Below are 17,878 nucleotides of genomic sequence, written 5' to 3' on the forward strand. Positions count from 1 at the left end.
AAGCATGTCAAGCTTGTTATGCTAGAAAGAAGCGATGCGTTACGAGTCCGAGTCATCACCAATGCACATATTGCTTCAGGGAGGGACAACGTTGTTTACCCAGAGAGCGACCGGCCAGGTATGTATTTGCTGTCTAATTCATAACTATATCGATAGGGACCCAATGCTAATATTGACACTATTCGTTGATTTCCAGACCAGTTCGAAAATACACACCTGAAAGTCCGTCTAAAAGTCCCTCTGAACCAACCCGCCCGAAGTATGATCTACCCTTGCCTCAAGGCATCGACCACGAAGTACCACGTTGGAGCGCGGTATATTCGATGTTCTCGGAAGCACTGCGACTTATTCCTCCAGAGGGTTTCCACATGAACGATCAGAGAAAGAGGGATGTCTCTGTAGAAAGAGACCAGGGCCCCGATCGGAAGAAGAGCTGTTCTACCAACAATAATCCATCCGATCTTGATACGCGAGCTGGCGATGTGAAAACTGAATCACACGAATCAAACATCACACACAATACGGACGAGAGAATATATACGTCCGATGCTCTATCTTCATTCAAGTCCATCACGCCTTGGGAAGAACCCAGATCAATACATCCAAGGCATGCCGGCGCTGGGATGTTCTTTGGCGAACTCGATGCACTGCTTAGGTTTTGAAACCTGTTGGAATAGGTGAAATGACGCAATGAACTTTCATATGTTGGCTATAGAATGTTTTCAGCCATTAAAAGTCATATTCTTAATTGAACCATGGGTTATTGGCCACCATCATACTAGCTACTCACTCCCAGCTTTAACATCAATTGATCCCCCAAGAAGTCTCACCACAGCTGTATACCCACCCATAGAAGCCCACTGCACCGGCATTCGACCATAATGATCCTCGACATCAACACAAGCCCCCTTCTCAAGTAAAAGCGCAACAACATCCCCATTCCCAGCCCTCGCAGCTACTGACAACGGAGTCTGACCATGACAATCCTCCGCCTCAATATCAGCCCCATATTCAAGTAAAAGCCTCGCAACGGATACATCATTCCTCCTAGCAGCCCACGAAAGCGCCGTCCGCCCATACTTCCCATCTTCAACTTCCAAGCAAGCTCCCCTCTCCAATAACAGCTCTATCAGCTGCTGCTCACCATACTGAACACTCCATAACAACGGCGTCCGCCCATATTCATCTTGTACATCCAGACTAGCACCAGACCTGACTAGTACGCCCGCCATAGCAACGTGTCTCGCTTCCACGGCTACAAGTAACGCCGTACGCCCGTCTTCATCACGAGCTTCTAGGCACGCGCCACTGCTAATCAAAAGCTTGGCCATTTCTTCGTCTTCATTGTGCGCAGCCCATAGGAGCGGGGTGCGATTTTCGTGATCTCGGACCTCGAGACAAGCGCCTTGGCTTATTAGAGTGTTTGCCATTAATTCGCGTTTTGTCTCTGCTGCTACTAGAAGAAGTGTTCTGCCGAAGCTATCTTCTTGTTCGGGATTGGCGCCGTTGCGGATTAGGAGTTTTACCATGGCTTGCTGGTTTTGTTCAAAGGCCCAGGAGAGTGGTGTCCAGGTCAGTCCGTCCCTGGTGTGAAGGCTTGCACCGTGATCAAGAAGGAGCGTGGCCGCTTGTTCGTCGCCCTGCTCTGCGGCTACTGATAGAGGGGTTCGCCCGTTGATATCTCGTGGATCCACGTTGGCGCCTTCGTCAAGTAGAAGTTTGAGGATAGATGTGTGTCTCGCGTAGAAGAGTGGCGTGCGACTGAGGTAATCTTTTGATTCGAAATTGGCGCTGCTGTCCAGGAGGATCGTTACGATGGCTTTATGGCCCGCTTGGACGGCTAGTGCGAGTGGTGTTTTTCCAGATTCATCTCTTTGATTGATATTGGCGCCTGCGTCGAGGAGCAAGTTTACCATTGTCTCATCGCCGGCGCGGGCTGCTGAATGGAGTGATGTCTCGTGTAATTCCGTGTCTTTCTCGCATATACCACATGAGGCAGGGAGGTCTGTGGTGTGATTCACATGGTTCCTGATTCTGGGCTTTGAGGCTTGGAAGTGAAGCCTTTTAATGAAAGTTGGCGTTGATAGTTTATGCATAGTAGTTGGGCCCGGAGTCGAATGTTTGTATGCAGGAGATAGTACCTTGACTTTTGGAGAAACAAAGAGTTCACGGTATCGGCTTCCCCTAGTCCTATATGAAATCCAATGCGCACGTGAGCTCCTAGAAGAATGGAGTACTCATACTGAAAAAGCCAGGGGTGGTTTTCCTGGAAGAGCCTCCTTGCCGAAAGGCAGCGGGGTGCATGGTAAGGCACCGACTGGATGGTATGACATGCCCCGGAATGTAGAAGTAGACAAATGTGTTACAGCCCGACCAGATCATTGTTCTCCCTGCATGTCAGACAGAATAAGAAGTTAGTGTATAAATCAAATTGAGAGAGGACCTGCCCAAATCTAATTGATGCCGTTTATCACTGACGCTTTGAAACTTTTGGACATAATCGATACTTTTCCAAAGCACTTTTTCAAAAATGCAATGTCATTGATAGATTATCCATGGGTATTTCCTGTTTGTCCAGATATTTGACCACCGTAACTCCAGATCGAAAAGAAAAGCAATCAAACCCAAAACGCCAATGATGAAGTGTGTCCACCCAATGCAAAATTCAGCAATGCACCTTCATCCGATAGTCTTCCTTTTCTTCGGAACCGACTCCTCAGTAGCGTCAGATTCTCTCCTCGGCGCAGCGGCTCTCTTGCCCTTGCCCTTACTCTTCTTCCCCGTGGTAGTCGTACCCGCCACACTCTCCGCATCAAGATCATCCGGCGGCGCAGCTCCCTTCTTCCCCGCATCCTTAGCAACCTGATCATCATTCTGATCGAACGCCTTGCGCGCTTCCTTCAGCTCGCGCTCCATGCGCAGCAGCTCCTGCACACGACCCAGCTTGTTCGGGTCCCGGCGAAGGGCGAACCGGAAATCATCGACCTTGATCTTTTGTCGGCGCGCGTGGTGCGCGACTTGCGCGGCGCCGTGGCAGAGTTCTAGGATGAAGTCTGTGACGATTTCGTCGAGGACCCGCACTGTTTCGGGGAGTGGTTCGGAGGGGAACGATGGGTGTGGGCTTGGATCACCGTAGGCCAGTAGGAGTAAGCGGACTGGAAGTAGATGTTAGCTAGGTTTCCTTGATATGGGGATTTCTTGGAGGGAAGGGGAAGCTTACGCTCGGATGAGAAATTCATCTGGCCCTTGTGCCGAGCGGCACGGGCACGAGGTTCCGCCATGGCGGGCTTAGGCTTGCGTGCGCGTTTTTTCGAGGTGGTAGCTTCTGGTTCGGGGGGAGATGTTGCTGGAGCCGGAGGTTTGAAGGCGGGTCGATAGCCCGCGCGGATAATCTGTGTTTCCGCTGGGTTCCACGGCCACGGCGGGCTGAGTTCAATAGGTAGATGGACCGAGTTGGATAAGGGTGAAGGTTTTGAGGGAGGTTTCGGTACTTGTCGAGGAGGAGTGGGCGATGGGGTTGGATTGGGGAGAGGAGTTGGCGGCGATTGTTGCTGATTGCGATGGGGAGGCCGCAGTTCCAGGTGGGCCGTGCGTCTGGCGGACATGGCGGGCAGAATGCGGGCTTGAATTGCGGCCAACCGCTCGTGTCCTTGGACAATCTTCCCACGGTCCAGCTCCTGGTCTTCGTCGAATTTCATTACGAGGGAGGCTGGAATCTTGATTCAAGATGGTAAGTTTTGGTGCTCCCCGTTCCGCAGAGAATATCGCCGAATGCTGTCTAGGGCTGCTCTGTACCCCATATCAGCATACTGTGTACTCTCCGATACACAACATCATAGCTAACCGCAAGACGCACCTCAGTCCGCCCTTTTCAATTTCCAGTCACTGCTCTTGGTGATTTTGCTCATCATCTGCACGAGCACTTATGCGCACTCGATAATGCCGGGTATCATGGACCGGAATCAGAATGGGTAGGGCAACTCTTCAAGGCGATCACGGAAACGGAGAGAGCAAGGAACAAGACGGCTGATCCGTGATGATAGGTTATTCGGGATATTCTGGAAATGCGCTCGAGTAGGAGAACGTCTTAGCCCATATGTCAGCATATGCTGCTTCCTGATGGCTGTAAGTTCTCCACGGCACTGCTCCCAGTTGCGATCAAGTACTAATAGTGGAATGTCTCGTGTAGTGCTCGATCTTCTTCGGTGGTTGAGTGCCTTGCTCTTACTTTGCTTGATAAGAAAGTGAAAGAACGAAGAAGGGAAAGAGAGGCGGGCAAGTTCCATCAAGAGTGATAGAACCGGGTGTCAAGGGACTGGATGTCCTCGGGCAGTCTACAGCAATGACCTTATTTTTTTCAGCGCACGTCAATTTCCAACATTCATAATGATTCTATGTATAGTACATGAGCGCCAAAATTTACACAAATGGCAACACCAACGCTTGCTCCCAAACCCAGGCCCAAGAGGACCATGTATGCAAAGTGCTCTATAAATACATGAAAGTGAAACAAAATCAAAAGGGTATCCAATCTCAATCCTTGGGCTTGTTCTTGTCTCCAAGTTTCTGCAGACCTTTTTCAATCAACTCATCGCGCAGGGCATCTTCAATAGCAGCAGGGTTCTCTGCCGTAGAGGATCGGACAGAGTCCGCTTCCTGGGCGGCATGATCAAGCTCATCCACGGCCACCCAGAGACGCTCGGGGTCACGAAGATACCGCAGAGACTTCATAGTATACGAGTCCAAAGCGAATCCTTGAGCTTCCATGGCCTTCATGGCAGCAGCAGTCTCCTGCACCTTCTGCGCATTAGCGTAGCCGTTGATGATAAGATTCCAGGTTACATCATTGTAGGGAACCTGGTGTTTCTCCATCATATCCTTGATCTTCTCTGCAGCGGCTGGTCGCCTGTGCCAGAGGAAAACACTCAGAAGAATCGCCCAAGTACGGTAACTCGGCTTGGCGTGTTCAATGGCCATATTACCCTGGGGGTGGAGCATATCTTCCACTAGCCGAACGCAAGAGTGCATAGCACGCGAGCTTTTGCGGAGTGCAATGAGGAATTCATTGTAGGTGTGATCGGTAGCTGCCAAGGGGGCAATGCTTGGATGACCCTGCCTGACAAGCTCTTGGAACCGCGAGTACATGCGTTGCACAGTCGAGACACGGCAGCCACAGCGGAAATAGGTTGCAATCATAATGTACAGTGCCATAGGAGTGGGAGGCGTGTTGGTGCCTTCTTCCCGTGCTTTGTAATGAGGAGGGATGATGAAGAGCTCTTTTAGGGGCGTGATGTCGTGAAGGTTGTTGTACATGTCAAGCATCGAATAAAAAACGCCGGAGGGGTCAGCGTCAATATCCATGTGCTTGGCGGTAAAGATGTAGTGGGCGTGGAAAATCTTGTTGGCGACGTATGGGTTATTGCGAATTTCTTCTTGCGCATCCACCTCGCGGATCAACTCGTGAACACGAGCTTGGTCTCCCCGTGAAACGGCATTGGTGAGAAGAGTGACGTATGTGTAGGAGTCAAAAGCGTAGTCCTGGCTCGTCATGAACTGAAGCATGTCGGCGCCAAGTTGGTGGTCGCCGGTTTTGTAGGCGTTAGCAAGCACCACATTCATCATATCTCGGTCAGGTCGCACACCCATCTCCAGGAGCTGTGGGAGGATTCTGAAGTTGCGTCCCGATTCGCCGTCCTCGACAGTGTCCAAGGTCAACAGTTTGCAGCAGTGTCGGAGAACTCCTCGAGAGTTCATGGTGAATATGGGGTCATTGAGCCGTGGAAGAAGCTTCAAGGCGTTCAACGCCCTATCAGCATGTCCAAGCTGAGTGAACCGATTCACAAAACACAGCTGCGTTTCCGCTCTCCACTGGATCTTCCGTTCTTTCATCGTACGAAAGGCCAATCGAACACCATAAGGCCTAGCTCGTCGAATGTAAAGCCGGATGCCCTTTTGTGGCGGCGCGAGTATGGGCCAAGTGGCCGGACGCATACAATACTCGATCATCCACGAGTACCCATGTTCGCGAGGCCCGGTTGTCCAGTCCTTCAATTCCTCATAGTAGAAGTTGTCCACATATAAAAGACAATCCGTGACCATGGTAAAATCTGGCGTCTCCTTGCCCTTCATTGTGACAATCAAAAAGTCCAAAAACATTCTCACATCATTCCGTAGCAGCCAGAGAGCCAGTGCTTGCCAGTGCTTAGCTTTGAAATCTCGATCACTGGCTGCCCATAATTTTCTGAAGGCTCCATTGCAGTCTTTTTGAATCTTTGCCAATATAGCTTCTCCGGTTTTGTCCAGCGCCGGTATTACGCGTTCATCGTTGACTTCGCGCTTGTAATGCTTGGCTTTGTAGATTTCTTCGTATGCCCGCTGCCACACTCGAAGCCTTCTTCCCTTGGTGTTGTATATTGACCTTCCTCGTGTAATTGTTGCAATGGCGACCGACTTGTCGCTCAGGATTCTCTTCTCGCGCTGAATCTCGTGGTTGAGTCCCTGCTGTACTGTTGTTGCATATGACGGTCTGAGGCCATGTGAGAACAATATACTCTTGACAGACGTTTTAGAGATCCGCCGCAGGCCAGCTTTAGGACGTCGAGGAATCTTAGCCGCTTGCTTCGAATTGCCTGCCTCTGCATCTTGCTTGGGTTCGCTTTCCGAGGGTTCAGTGGCAACTTCTCCGACCGTTTGTCCATCTCTGCTTCGCTGTTGGATCGTTGAGGTATGATTCAGCGCATATTGAAGTGCGTGTCGAGTGTTCGGGGTCCACGAGCTCCGATGCCAGTAGCCGGGGCTCCTACATGGCGCCGAAAGCAGCGCCTGAGGGCGGACCCGGACGAGCCGTTGTGGACAAAGCAACATTCAGGATCCCGTAATCTCCTTCATCGAAAAGTGGAAATTAAAAAAAACCGAAGCGCGGGTTGTTGAGAGCAAACTGCCGTGGACGACGGGGTAACCTCGAAAGTTTGAAGGCGGAGACCGCCCGATTTTGCTGTGGCTGGAGTGTGGCGCAACCCGTCGTTATCGCTTCAGCATCATCGCCCTCCTCCACATTTTTCAAAGGAGCGGAGGACTTTGGGGTCATTCTTTTGCATTGCCTTTGCGACTCCTACTCTTGATCCGATATCCCAGTGTACCTCATTTACTTTTTTTCATTCCTCCCACCTCTACATCATGTCCTCCAGCCATGCCTCGCTAGACGCGGCCTCGAACGACCGCAAAGCCCGCCTGGCCAAGCTCGCCGCACTTAAGCGCAAGCAACCAGAGCCCGAAGAACCAACAGCGGCCGGTGAAGATAGTGAAATCGCAGACAATTCCGCCTCGGATGTGACGACAAAGTTCCTCTCTGGCCGCAATTACGATGCTGAGACCCGCGGGCCTAAATTGGGCTTCGAGCAAGCTCCGCACGAGGGCAAAGTGACGGTGGAAGCACAAGCCGCCGAGATCGCAGAAGCTGTGAAGGAACAAGCTCAAAAGGACGAAGATGGCGATCAACCTATTGATCTATTTAAGCTGCAACCGAAGAAGCCTAATTGGGACCTGCGGCGGGATCTGGACGAGAAGCTCAAGATTCTCAACGTGCGAACAGAGAACGCTATCGCCCGCCTGGTACGACAACGGATAGAGACTGCACAGCGTGCGGCGAAGGAACGGGGTGCACCTTCTAACGGCGAAGGAGGGGAGGAAGTCGGTATCGAGGGAGATGCGCTGGTGGAGGGGATTCATATGCGGGAGCAGGAAGTCAATGACGATGAGGATACGATTTGAAGTGATACCCTATACTGCCGAGTTACCGGCATTCTTTTGGCTTGCTCCTGTAAATTTTTGAATCTTTTTTTCTCTTTTGATTGTCTGCTATGTTCACCTAAGTCAGGCTGGTTTTCTTTTTTCATGGTCTGGGGCGTCTGATTTGCGGCCGAGGGCACTGTTACAGACACAAAAAGAGGCGTTGAAAAGGGTTTGCACATTGGGATGTATGCATATGCTATTAATACAAGGTGTTCCAATGGGGTCAATGAAACCAGAAACTTGGCAATGCTCGCTCGCCACTAACCATACTTGCTTCCACTACTGCTCAAAAACGATCCACGTAAGATTCGATCGGGAAAAGAACGAGAAAAGGACACATTCTTTCCTATCCCAGTTCTACCGTCCCAGATTCATAGATTGAGTCAAAGCAAGGCGTTTGCTGTAGGGACTCATGCTTCGTTCTCGGGGCGGCCCTCCACGAGCCCTGGGGTCCTGTCTCGACCGTCCGCCCTGCGAATGGCCTTGTAGGGGTTCTCGGTCTCGATATGTGCGTTTTGCTGAATGGTCATAGGTGGCATCCGGTGTCATAGAACGGCGCTCTTTTGCGATTTGACTCTTGTCCACACTCTGGCTGCGTCGGTCGGTATTCCGAGAGTCATGTTTCTTTGAATCACGGTTTCTTCCACGTTCCTCCGGGCTGCTCTCCCGACGTCGTCGTCGAATGTTCCTGTCACCGGTCCATTCCCGGGATCTGGATTTTGATCGTTGCCTATCACCCGAGGAGTAGGACTTCGCAGACGAACCATCCGAAGCATCGCTGTACCTCCTCTTACGAGTTTCACCCGCGGGTGGTGATACTGAGCTGCGACGGCCATTGGCTTGTGAACCATGTCTGCTGCGGCGCTCGGGCGATGCAGATGCAGATCGATTTGTGGAGATTGTTGAAATCGAATCTGCCGAATCGGTTGAAAGAGACCTTGCTCGCTTTGAAGACTGGCCGTATTGGTCTTCGGGGTCTTCTTTATCATGGTCTCTCTTCCGACCACGCTCTGCCTCGCGTTTTGCAAGTATCTCGTCTGCCACACCAGTCCTAGCGTCGTTGTCAGTCTCCATTCAGTGGCAACGGTAGAAGAGTAATTGAAAACTCCAAGATTAGAAATTGAACATACGTTCGCTCCAAATCAGTAGGCACGTCCTCTGAGAGCTTGGGCATCAACCGAGGGTTCCGCAATTGTTGGGTTCTTGACGGCCGAGCCGTATATGGACGTTCTTGCGCCGTTGCTTTGCATTCATAGCTATAATGCCGTGCAGAGGAGTCAGCAAAAAAAACACTGGTCAGCGTTTCTTCCGGGACTACATATCTCGTTTCAGGCATTTTTGGCATAAAGTCGTCGGAGAAGCTTTGCTAGGCCCGGACCGGAGTCCTGGGGCATTTCGATAGCGGTTCATGGCGCCGTCGGGAGATGGTCCGTTCAAATCAAGATGATATAGAATTCAGAAGAAAGAGAAGATTCAAAACTCAGTACTTCCACGTCGGTCTAAATGATTAGCAAGGTGCTTCGTTTGCTGCGACTCCTCTGATGAAAAGGAAATTGTAGGCGCGCGGTGAAAGCGGTCCGATACGGCAGAATGGCACCCACGAACCTTCAGGCGTTGGAAGAATAATCAGAGCTCCGTCACCCAACGCTCCTTCTCTCCGACAGGATCGATTTGGCTCTCTGAGGCTCCGGTGTTGGTTATTCTCGTGACCAACTCATAGAGTGACATTGTACACTTGGTCCTTTGTCGCCCTGCCCCGGAACCAGCCACCTATCTCGAATTTGAGGTTCATCTTGCGTTGACCATGAACCAACTTTGACATCCTGTAAGACCCGCTTCCCCAATCGATTTCCCCGCCGATGGAGCTACCTCTGGTGGGAAGGCACCAAGACGAGTTTCTTTCGACTGTTTGACGAATTCTTTCTAATACGTTGCCATCCCATAGCTTTTCCCGATGGCGAAAGCCCTGCAACAGAGATATGTCTTTCTTTTTTGGCTTGTGTGAACCGGGATTCTCCAGTGACTGCCTTGCGATTCAATCTTCTTTCTCGATTCGTCCGACCCCGGAGACGTACTGAGTGCTGTCGTGGTTTGGCTTCCATCTCTGAACCTCGCGTGCATTCCTTCCAACCTCGTTGCAACACCCTCCCCGACGACATTTGCCGGGTACCGTTGACATGGCATCTCAAAATACCTCAGCCGGAGACTCTCATTTCTCCTTCGCGAAGGTGAGCTGCTCCTGTCAGCTTTTCGTTTCGACTTCTTGGGCTAACTTTGTAAACTAGATTGCTGCCATGCCTGCACCCCCCACCCCCCACTCGCCCGTGGGATCTAACGAGAGTGATACCGCTCAGCCCGCCAATGTCGCTGTCTATGCTGAAACATTAGATTCCAGCGCTTTGGGTCCTGGTCCTCACAACCTCAACACCATCAATGAACAGATCCCTCTCACTGGTCCCAGTGGCAACGATCTGGCAAGAGCTGTGCAAGAAATTGATCTTAGCCAGCATAAGGACCGTCATGGATCTGGATCTTCAAGCGACGATCAGGAGAATGGCCTTCTAAAGCGTGAAAACTCCTTCGATGATGACCGTACTCATCTCTCTACCTCCTCCACAAAAATGACCAACTTCGACTCCAAGAGCTTGGCATCGGTGACAACCTTCGCTATGGATGAGAAAGATTCTGTTCGGCCCGACGACAGTGCCAGCGTGCAAGCTATTGACGAAGAAGAGTCCCTGTCCGGAGCTGCTTCTGGTGCTCCAAACTCGGTGACGGGTTCGGAGGCCGGTGGACGTGTATTCCGTGACCACTTCCGCGATAACATTGCTCTTCGTCCGCGTGGGATTCTTCCTGCACCCGTCCCTGGCTTCAACGATGGCAATTCGCAAGGTGCCGTCGTTATCCCTTCGGACTCGGTAGCGAACAACTTCGTGGTTCCGGTCAACCTTGATAACCCGGCAAATGCCCAGGGCCTCCATTCATTCCCTCTTCATCCAGACGAGAAACTCATTACGGCTATGGAAAATCCCAAAGATCGACTCATGGTCCTCACGATAGAGGGAAAGGTCCGCGCATTCATTGAATATTCCAGGTAATACCGATCAATGCCCTCGCATCCGTCCAGTCGTTCCTCCCACAACTAACCCCGAGGCATAGTGAACAATCCTTGGAGCTACCCCCCAACAATTCATATGGCCGACTTCTCGCACATAGACTGGGAGATTACTACCATTTGACCCATTTCGTGGACAACAACGTGACTTCAGTGCGCCTCCACCGGACGCCTTTCTCCAGACTGTAAGTGTCTCGTCTCATTTCCTAGTCTTCGTGGCCTGCTAGACAAACTAACCTGCGTAGCCCCACTCCCCCTGTCCGAACTGTTTCCGGCTTCAAACGAAAAGCCATCTCACCCTATGCCGACGAAAATCATGCGTCGGGCAGATGGACGGCCCTCCGCCGAAGGCAGTGTGGCAGCAAGTTCATCGGTTCCATCTAAGGCGGCGTCAGAGACTGATGATGCGGGACAAGATGGAGACCGCACCGGTTCGGCAGGTTCAATGTCTGCTAAGGACCGTATGGCTATGACCCGGGAAGAACGAGAAGCCAAATATGCAGAAGTGCGTGAGCGCATCTTCCGTGACTTCCCCGAGACTGCCAAGTCAGAGGCTAGCGGCGACTCTACCACCAACATGTCCCGCTCGAGCTCGACCACCGGACGCAAGAAGAACCAGAAGCAGCGTACTCCTCATGATGACGGCTTTGAAGCTCGCTCCCAATTCAATCCCTATTACCCCGGGATGCAGTACACCAACAACGGTTCCCAGGCTTACAATCCGTCTGCAAACGATGGCTCATATGCCCATCAAGTTCCATACATGGTTGGACCGGGTGTAGCCCCACCTAGTGGTGGCTACATGTCTTCTGGTCAGAACAACGCGATGTACTCGGGGCAGGGAGCTATGAACAACGTGCCGCAGTTTCCAGCAGCAATGTCGCCGCAGATGGGCTCCACTGCCCCGTGGCAAGGCTCAAACACACCCCAGCAATCGCCATTCCCTGGGTACTCTCCTATGAATCAGCCCGCCATGATGGGCCAGCCAGCATCCACCAAATCCTCGCCAGCTATGAACAACTTCCCCACCCCTCATTCGCCGCAATTCCAGCAAGCCCCCGGTTGGAATCAGGGCCCTTTTCCGGGAAACTTCCAGCAATCTCCCAATCAACGTCCCCAACAACACCCGGCACCTTGGTCGAACTATCAGGCACAGCCCATGCCCCCCAACATGGCCACCTACTCTTATGCTCAATACCCAGGACAGCATATGAACTCCGGCCTTCACAATGCTGGAAATCCGGCGATGGCAGGCAATTTCGCCAGGTCCCACTTCAACCCTCAGACACGCTCATTCGTTCCGGGGGTGCTGGGACCCAACGGCACCCGGGCAAAGGTGTGCAGCACCCAATGCAGCAACCGTACGGAAATAGACCTCCTGCTGCGCAACCCAATTGGCCTAGGTTCCCAGAGTCTATTGCCAACCACACCCTCGATCACTCCCCGGCTGCCAGTGCAGCTCGCATGCCAAGCACCGCCGCACAAACCTCTATTGCTAAATGGGGCACTCCCTCCCACCTGCCTCCCAAACCTCCTCCCTCCGAGGTCCCCTCTGGCTTTGATCTGAAACATCGTGCTGGATCCACTAGCCTCCCCACTCCAGCAGTCGCGAGTAATGGAATTCCTAGTGTCGCCAAAAACGGGCCTCTGGTCGTGTCAGGAGGAACGACCACCTCGAAGATGAACTAGGTCCGTGGACAATAACAAGAACCAGCAAATACTTGTTTCTCTCCGTTCATTTTGATCCTATCTTCATCCTGGATGCATGGAGTCATGTATTGGTGCAGGTTTGGTCCAGAGGCGTTAACTCGCGACATGATGTATGTTGGCCAGGCTGGCCTGTACAGTTAGCAAATTGCATGGCAATCTGGGCGTTCGAGGTCTGGCTCATCCGTAGCTAAGAATTTACACATCTGACTATCTACCACCCGTGTGTAGCTTTGTAGAATTAGATTTCCAATCTATGTAAAATGGAACGACAACAACGAAGTATGTGCGTGGGGTTATTGCCAATGGATACGTGAGTAGCATAATGTTACTAGATGGAATTGGTGAAGTATCTCCAGCTATCGGAAGGTGTTTCTTCAGGTTGCGGGAATGCCCCGAGGAAGTTCCATTAGTGAGCATAGTTTCACTCGAATCAGTTCCCAAAGTAGTGGCGGTTTTCCCGACGAGATATATCTCGGCTCGCACGGGCTGGCGATGAGGTAGCCAACAGACAGCATTATCTTCCAAGAAATACCAAATTATAGAACTAGGTTTTGCAAACCCAAATACTTAGAGCTACAATATTTAAACATACAGATTGCGGTGAATGGACTGGTTGAAAAGAGGTATCGCAATATTTTATACTGTACACAGGCTATGTCACATGGATGCGGTCACAACGGATGGAAGACAAGATACCAAAAGCAGCAAAAACTCCTATAAGAACAGACAAGAAAAAAATGGAGATGAATGGTCACGCACCAAAAGCAAGGACCACCAAACCCACGAATAAACCCCTCATTTGCATCAACCCTAGAAAATGCAAGTGAAGGCACCCCCAGACCGCCAACTAGCTCCCACTCACTGCGTCGACTTAAGCATTAAGCTTCTTAGCCAAACGACCAGCCTGGGCCGCACTCCGACGAGCCTCCTCCTGCACAGACTTCGACTCCTCGCCCTCAAGAGCAGAAACACCCTCAGACTCAGAGTCACGGATCTGCAACTGCTGAACAGCAGCCTCCAGCGCATCAACACCGTCCTTTCGGAACTGCGTAACCTTCTTCTTATTCATAGCCGTGAGCTCGTGCTCTTTAAGACCCTCCTCGCGTTGGCGCGCGATCGCACGTGCCGTCATCGCGAAGCGCATGTCCTTGGGGCCGTCGACGAGTTCGAGAATGGCGCTGGGCGCTTGGTCGGCGGGTTTGCGCTCGGGGACGGCGTTCTTGTCGCCGCGGCGGACGGAGTAGTATTCGTATTTCTCCTTGGGCTCGACGCGGAGCACGCGGGTGTAGCCACCGGGTCGTTCGGCGTAGCGTTCGCGGAGAGGACCGAAGAGCTTGGGGAGGATGTCGTGGGGTTTCTAGTTAGATATTGTTAGCACCTGGCGTGCATTGAGATTCAAATGGCCATTGGAAATCCAATTCGCTCCGAAAAGCCGAGTGAAAGTCCTTGATGCTGGGGAAAATTAGAGGACTGGCGATTTAATCACGTACATAGAAAATCTCCAGTGCCCGTCTCCGACTAGCCTCCGAGTTCTTCTTGCCCAAGGTAATCAACTTATCCGCCAACCGCTGCGCCTCCTTGGCCTTGGCCCATGTCGTCGTGATCGATTCATTCTCAAACAGTGAGGTGACCAGGTTGCGGAGCAGGGCCTGTCGGTGTGAAGACTTGCGGCCCAGGTGCCTGTATTTTACCTTGCCGCCGGCCATGGTGGAAGAGACTGTGAGATGGAGGAAGGTTGAGGCGTAGGTAGGAGAGCGAGACGCAAAGGTGTGCAATTAGAACTTAGTATCCCGGACAGGGTGGTTCAATTGTCCCTAGGAATTGTAAGTGCCAGTCGGAGGTCGCAAGGGAGGAAGTTCGGGATCAAAAGATTCGACGGGGAGCGCTTGGCCAATCGGAGAGCTTCCACCGCCTTGTCCGACTTCCCTTTTTCCTGTCGCAACGACAACAGATTCGTTTTACGACTCACTCATTCGCTCTTCGCTTCTTTTTTTACTGCAAATAGCAGAGGTGCTTCAAACCAAATACCAACCCTCATACACCATCACTCGTTTAACACGCTTTCTCCGATTCAATCGCGGGAGAGGCCGCTCGACCGGGACCGCAATGAACTTCGTTTCTGGATTTGTATGTCCAAGTTCGCACGTCAAGCATCTTGAAAGCGAGGGGCTAACCTCTCTTTGAAATTAACAGTTCAGTGGCTTTGCCCTTACCACTTCCGTCCTTTACATCACCATCACAGTCCACCGCGCAACGAGGCTCGAACAGCGCCGACAGATCCGCGAGCAGGTTGATCAAATAAACTGGCTCGCCGCTTCTGCTGGCGCATATGACCGCCGATTCTTCCCAGAACATAAACCTCGGAGCCTTGAAGAGAAGAAATCCCAGAAAGAAGACCAGATCACGATCAAAGATGTTCTGAAGCACAGGTGGAACCAGGAAGTTGGGAACTTTGCCCGCAATGTACACGGGAATCGCTGGGAAAGTGTGAAGGAGGCGGCCTGTCGGGGGTGGGAAGATATTACGCGCTGGGTAAAGAAGGATTGATGAAATTCATGACCTATCTTGTTCTCTTTGGGCTACATGGATCAGATGCCTTCTCGTTATGCATCCTTATGGCTGGTCTTGCATGGTTAGCGGCGTTAGGATACCCTTTGATAATTCTATTCAATGAGCTTCAAATTTTCTTGAAGTCTTATTTTCTCAGCATTGTGATAATATACATCATGCATTATTAAGGATATAGTTCTAGATACCGGCAAACGTGCTATCATGCAAGGTAGGTCGTGAAGCGTCCAGCGCAGGTTCATAAAGGCGTGAATTATCGCAGGGGTGCAAAAGCATTAGAGCCCTCGAGGACTGTCAACCAGAGTTTGCAGACGAGGGCGCAGTTGTAGTAACACTCTCCGAGTCACTCCAGATATCTTTGCTTTCTCGTTCCACAGTGCGCATGGCCTGGGAGACTTCCTCTAGCTTGGCGACAACGTCCAGCACACCTTGGTTGACTCGATCAAAATAGCGGTCATTGGCCTCGCGGCGCCTGCGCGCAAGAATAATATCCTTCTCAGTTTCTTCATCGAGGGTTCGATAGGAAACACGGTCTCTGCCAGGTGCTTGAGTATTGTTCGTGGTCTCCGTGGTATTCCCTTCCCCGGACCCGCGACGCTTTGTACTTGCCGCAGAGTTGTCGCCATCGGCCGTATTGGGGCTAGAGCCAACGATTTCATCGTCTGCCTCACTGCGGGCCCAAGCTTGAGCCAGTTTCAATTGCTTCATGCGAAGGTCCTCCAGGGCCTCGGCATGCTTTTCGCCAAAGACATGCTCGCTCGTGACCGCGCTTAGTTCTACTTCGGACAGGGCGCTTTGCATTTCCTGCCAGATGGCGTCGGAACCATCCACATCATTTTTGGATGGGCGTCGAGAGATAAACGGGGAGAGGAAATTGCGGTTATCTGGAGAGCCGCCATCCTTGCGATGGGAAAGGTTGCGATGGAGGGGTGGAGGTTGACTACCAGACGGAATGGGGAGTGTCGGTCCAGCAGCAGGTACGGAGAGGGAAATATTGGATGCATTATGTGAGGGGGGACCTTGAAATAGAGCAGGTGGCGGAAGCCGCTGAGAGCTTGGAAGTTTCCTCGAGGAATCCATCGGGTGTGAAGCCTGCCTCGGCGGATGAATGCAAGTAGACCGGAGTACGGGGTAGTTACAGTACACAAGCAATATGATAAAAGTGGCTGTTGCAGCTCACCAATCGATAAGCGATAAGGGACGTTATCTTATCGGAGAGACAAGTCGATGACATAAGACGGGTGGGGTTTGTCCGATCCCGTGACTCGCTTAGGGCACGCGCACAAAGTCAGGTGAGGCAGAGTCCCAATCCAAGCGAGTGCGCCGGCGTTCAAGGGTAATCCGAAACCTTCGACTTTTCGACACCCCACGACCCTCACCCTTTCGACAAAACCCATTCTCAGTCGGTACGTATTCGACCCCTGAGCAATCCCCTGTGATACTCTTCGCACAAGCAACATCTGGAATTCTTCTTCGTGTTGTCTGGTGGTTGTGGGCGACTCGACATCAAAACCTTCGACTCTTGAAAATCAACCATCCCGACAACACGCACGAAAATTCCAGACGCCCATCCATCACCCACCATTACATCCCATCCCTCCATCGATCCCGCTCTACAGAATTCATTCGCCATCATTGAAATCACAATTATTACAGACCCGCAAACTAACATTCGTTTCTTCCGCCTCAGACAAGAATAATCCAAGATGGGTAAAGGAAAGCCCCGTGGTCTCAACGCCGCCCGCAAGCTCGAGGCGCACCGCAAGGAGCAGCGCTGGGCCGATCTCCACTTCAAGAAGCGCCTGCTCGGCACTGCCTTCAAGTCCTCTCCCTTCGGTGGTGCTTCCCACGCCAAGGGTATCGTCCTCGAGAAGGTCGGTGTTGAGGCCAAGCAGCCCAACTCCGCTATTCGCAAGTGTGTCAAGGTCCAGCTCATCAAGAACGGCAAGAAGGTCGCTGCTTTCGGTGGGTGATCCCTGATTACAATCTATGTCTTTTATTGTCGAAGACCTGGCTATGTTGAGCGACCCGTGCGCTTCCAACATGTGTCTATCTGGCAATCGATCGCTATCAACGAGAACAATCCCACTAACCAGCTCTCTTCCATACAGTCCCCAATGACGGTTGCTTGAACTTCATCGACGAGAACGACGAGGTTCTCCTGGCCGGTTTCGGTCGTAAGGGCAAGGCCAAGGGTGATATTCCCGGTGTCCGTTTCAAGGTCGTCAAGGTCTCCGGTGTCGGTCTCGCCGCTCTGTGGAAGGAGAAGAAGGAGAAGCCCCGCTCTTAAACGGAGAGCTCCATCAAAATCAAAATGTGGTGGACGAACGGGGGAGGGGAATGGAGTCTTGTGGGGAGTCGGTGCCGGACAGAAAGCCCGTCTTCATCAGCGCCGGGATTTCATGAGAACTTTTTTTTGGGAATAACTACCCGGGCGGGCTTTCGTCTGGATTGATTCATGTGTGCGAATTAACACGATTTGAGATACAATTCCAAAAAGATGGCGCTATGACCTTTCTTATCTGGGGGCTATATAGCCTAGTCTGTGTAGTCTGTATCCTGCGTGGATGTTGGTCTCCACGTATAAACATAAAATGATATACCTCGAAATACTCGGGCCTGATGCAGTCCAACCCGGTCAGATTGGAACCTTGCTCGATCTATTTTGGTGGACCCAACAAGGCTGGCCATCTA

General features: G+C 51.8%; 10 protein-coding genes across 10 annotated transcripts; 4 read left to right on the top strand and 6 right to left on the bottom strand.

Annotated features, from left to right (window-relative positions):
- Nucleotides 1-782: 782 nt before the first annotated feature.
- Nucleotides 783-2,096, bottom strand: N7496_006333 (ankyrin repeat domain-containing protein; the record flags this gene model as incomplete). The annotated part of the gene is made up of 1 exon (XM_056699262.1): nt 783-2,096. One exon carries the CDS (start codon nt 2,094-2,096, stop codon nt 783-785), a length of 1,314 nt encoding a protein of 437 aa, XP_056554675.1.
- Nucleotides 2,097-2,679: 583 nt separating this feature from the next.
- Nucleotides 2,680-3,698, bottom strand: N7496_006334 (putative transcription initiation factor TFIID subunit 13; the record flags this gene model as incomplete). Its single annotated transcript, XM_056699263.1, has 2 exons — nt 2,680-3,155; nt 3,221-3,698. The coding sequence occupies 2 exons, from the start codon at nt 3,696-3,698 to the stop codon at nt 2,680-2,682; spliced, it is 954 nt and encodes a 317-aa protein (XP_056554676.1).
- An 835-nt stretch (nt 3,699-4,533) lies between these two features.
- N7496_006335 (pentatricopeptide repeat protein) lies at nt 4,534-6,864 on the bottom strand (the record flags this gene model as incomplete). Its single annotated transcript, XM_056699264.1, has 1 exon — nt 4,534-6,864. One exon carries the CDS (start codon nt 6,862-6,864, stop codon nt 4,534-4,536), a length of 2,331 nt encoding a protein of 776 aa, XP_056554677.1.
- A 312-nt stretch (nt 6,865-7,176) lies between these two features.
- On the top strand, nt 7,177-7,770 carry N7496_006336 (CCDC12/cwf18 family protein; the record flags this gene model as incomplete). The annotated part of the gene is made up of 1 exon (XM_056699265.1): nt 7,177-7,770. The coding sequence occupies one exon, from the start codon at nt 7,177-7,179 to the stop codon at nt 7,768-7,770; it is 594 nt and encodes a 197-aa protein (XP_056554678.1).
- A 378-nt stretch (nt 7,771-8,148) lies between these two features.
- N7496_006337 (zinc finger CCHC-type containing 10) lies at nt 8,149-9,127 on the bottom strand (the record flags this gene model as incomplete). The annotated part of the gene is made up of 2 exons (XM_056699266.1): nt 8,149-8,842; nt 8,922-9,127. 2 exons carry the CDS (start codon nt 9,125-9,127, stop codon nt 8,149-8,151), a joined length of 900 nt encoding a protein of 299 aa, XP_056554679.1.
- Nucleotides 9,128-9,968: 841 nt separating this feature from the next.
- N7496_006338 (putative R3H domain protein) lies at nt 9,969-12,595 on the top strand (the record flags this gene model as incomplete). Its single annotated transcript, XM_056699267.1, has 5 exons — nt 9,969-10,019; nt 10,077-10,885; nt 10,951-11,091; nt 11,117-12,244; nt 12,310-12,595. 5 exons carry the CDS (start codon nt 9,969-9,971, stop codon nt 12,593-12,595), a joined length of 2,415 nt encoding a protein of 804 aa, XP_056554680.1.
- Nucleotides 12,596-13,487: 892 nt separating this feature from the next.
- N7496_006339 (mitochondrial 54S ribosomal protein bL17m) lies at nt 13,488-14,322 on the bottom strand (the record flags this gene model as incomplete). The annotated part of the gene is made up of 2 exons (XM_056699268.1): nt 13,488-13,973; nt 14,107-14,322. The coding sequence occupies 2 exons, from the start codon at nt 14,320-14,322 to the stop codon at nt 13,488-13,490; spliced, it is 702 nt and encodes a 233-aa protein (XP_056554681.1).
- Nucleotides 14,323-14,722: 400 nt separating this feature from the next.
- Nucleotides 14,723-15,163, top strand: N7496_006340 (MICOS complex subunit Mic12 family protein; the record flags this gene model as incomplete). The annotated part of the gene is made up of 2 exons (XM_056699269.1): nt 14,723-14,743; nt 14,810-15,163. 2 exons carry the CDS (start codon nt 14,723-14,725, stop codon nt 15,161-15,163), a joined length of 375 nt encoding a protein of 124 aa, XP_056554682.1.
- A 315-nt stretch (nt 15,164-15,478) lies between these two features.
- On the bottom strand, nt 15,479-16,264 carry N7496_006341 (uncharacterized protein; the record flags this gene model as incomplete). The annotated part of the gene is made up of 1 exon (XM_056699270.1): nt 15,479-16,264. The coding sequence occupies one exon, from the start codon at nt 16,262-16,264 to the stop codon at nt 15,479-15,481; it is 786 nt and encodes a 261-aa protein (XP_056554683.1).
- Nucleotides 16,265-16,495: 231 nt separating this feature from the next.
- On the top strand, nt 16,496-17,530 carry rps23 (40S ribosomal protein uS12). The gene is made up of 3 exons (XM_056699271.1): nt 16,496-16,590; nt 16,875-17,149; nt 17,296-17,530. Exons 2-3 carry the CDS (start codon nt 16,891-16,893, stop codon nt 17,472-17,474), a joined length of 438 nt encoding a protein of 145 aa, XP_056554684.1. The 5' UTR covers nt 16,496-16,590; nt 16,875-16,890; the 3' UTR covers nt 17,475-17,530.
- The last annotated feature ends 348 nt before the right edge of the window (nt 17,531-17,878 follow it).

The sequence above is a fragment of the Penicillium cataractarum genome (genome assembly GCF_028827025.1).
Source record: "Penicillium cataractarum strain IBT 29864 chromosome Unknown utg000005l, whole genome shotgun sequence".
NCBI lineage: Eukaryota > Fungi > Ascomycota > Eurotiomycetes > Eurotiales > Aspergillaceae > Penicillium > Penicillium cataractarum.

What these genes read in the sequence shown, in the direction of transcription:
- rps23 (XM_056699271.1), top strand. Translation starts at nt 16,891, where the DNA reads ATGGGTAAAGGAAAGCCCCGTGGTCTCAACGCCGCCCGCAAGCTCGAG. An exon ending in CAAGAAGGTCGCTGCTTTCG is followed by an intron (nt 17,150 to 17,295) that starts GTGGGTGATCCC and finishes TCTTCCATACAG; the next exon opens with TCCCCAATGACGGTTGCTTG.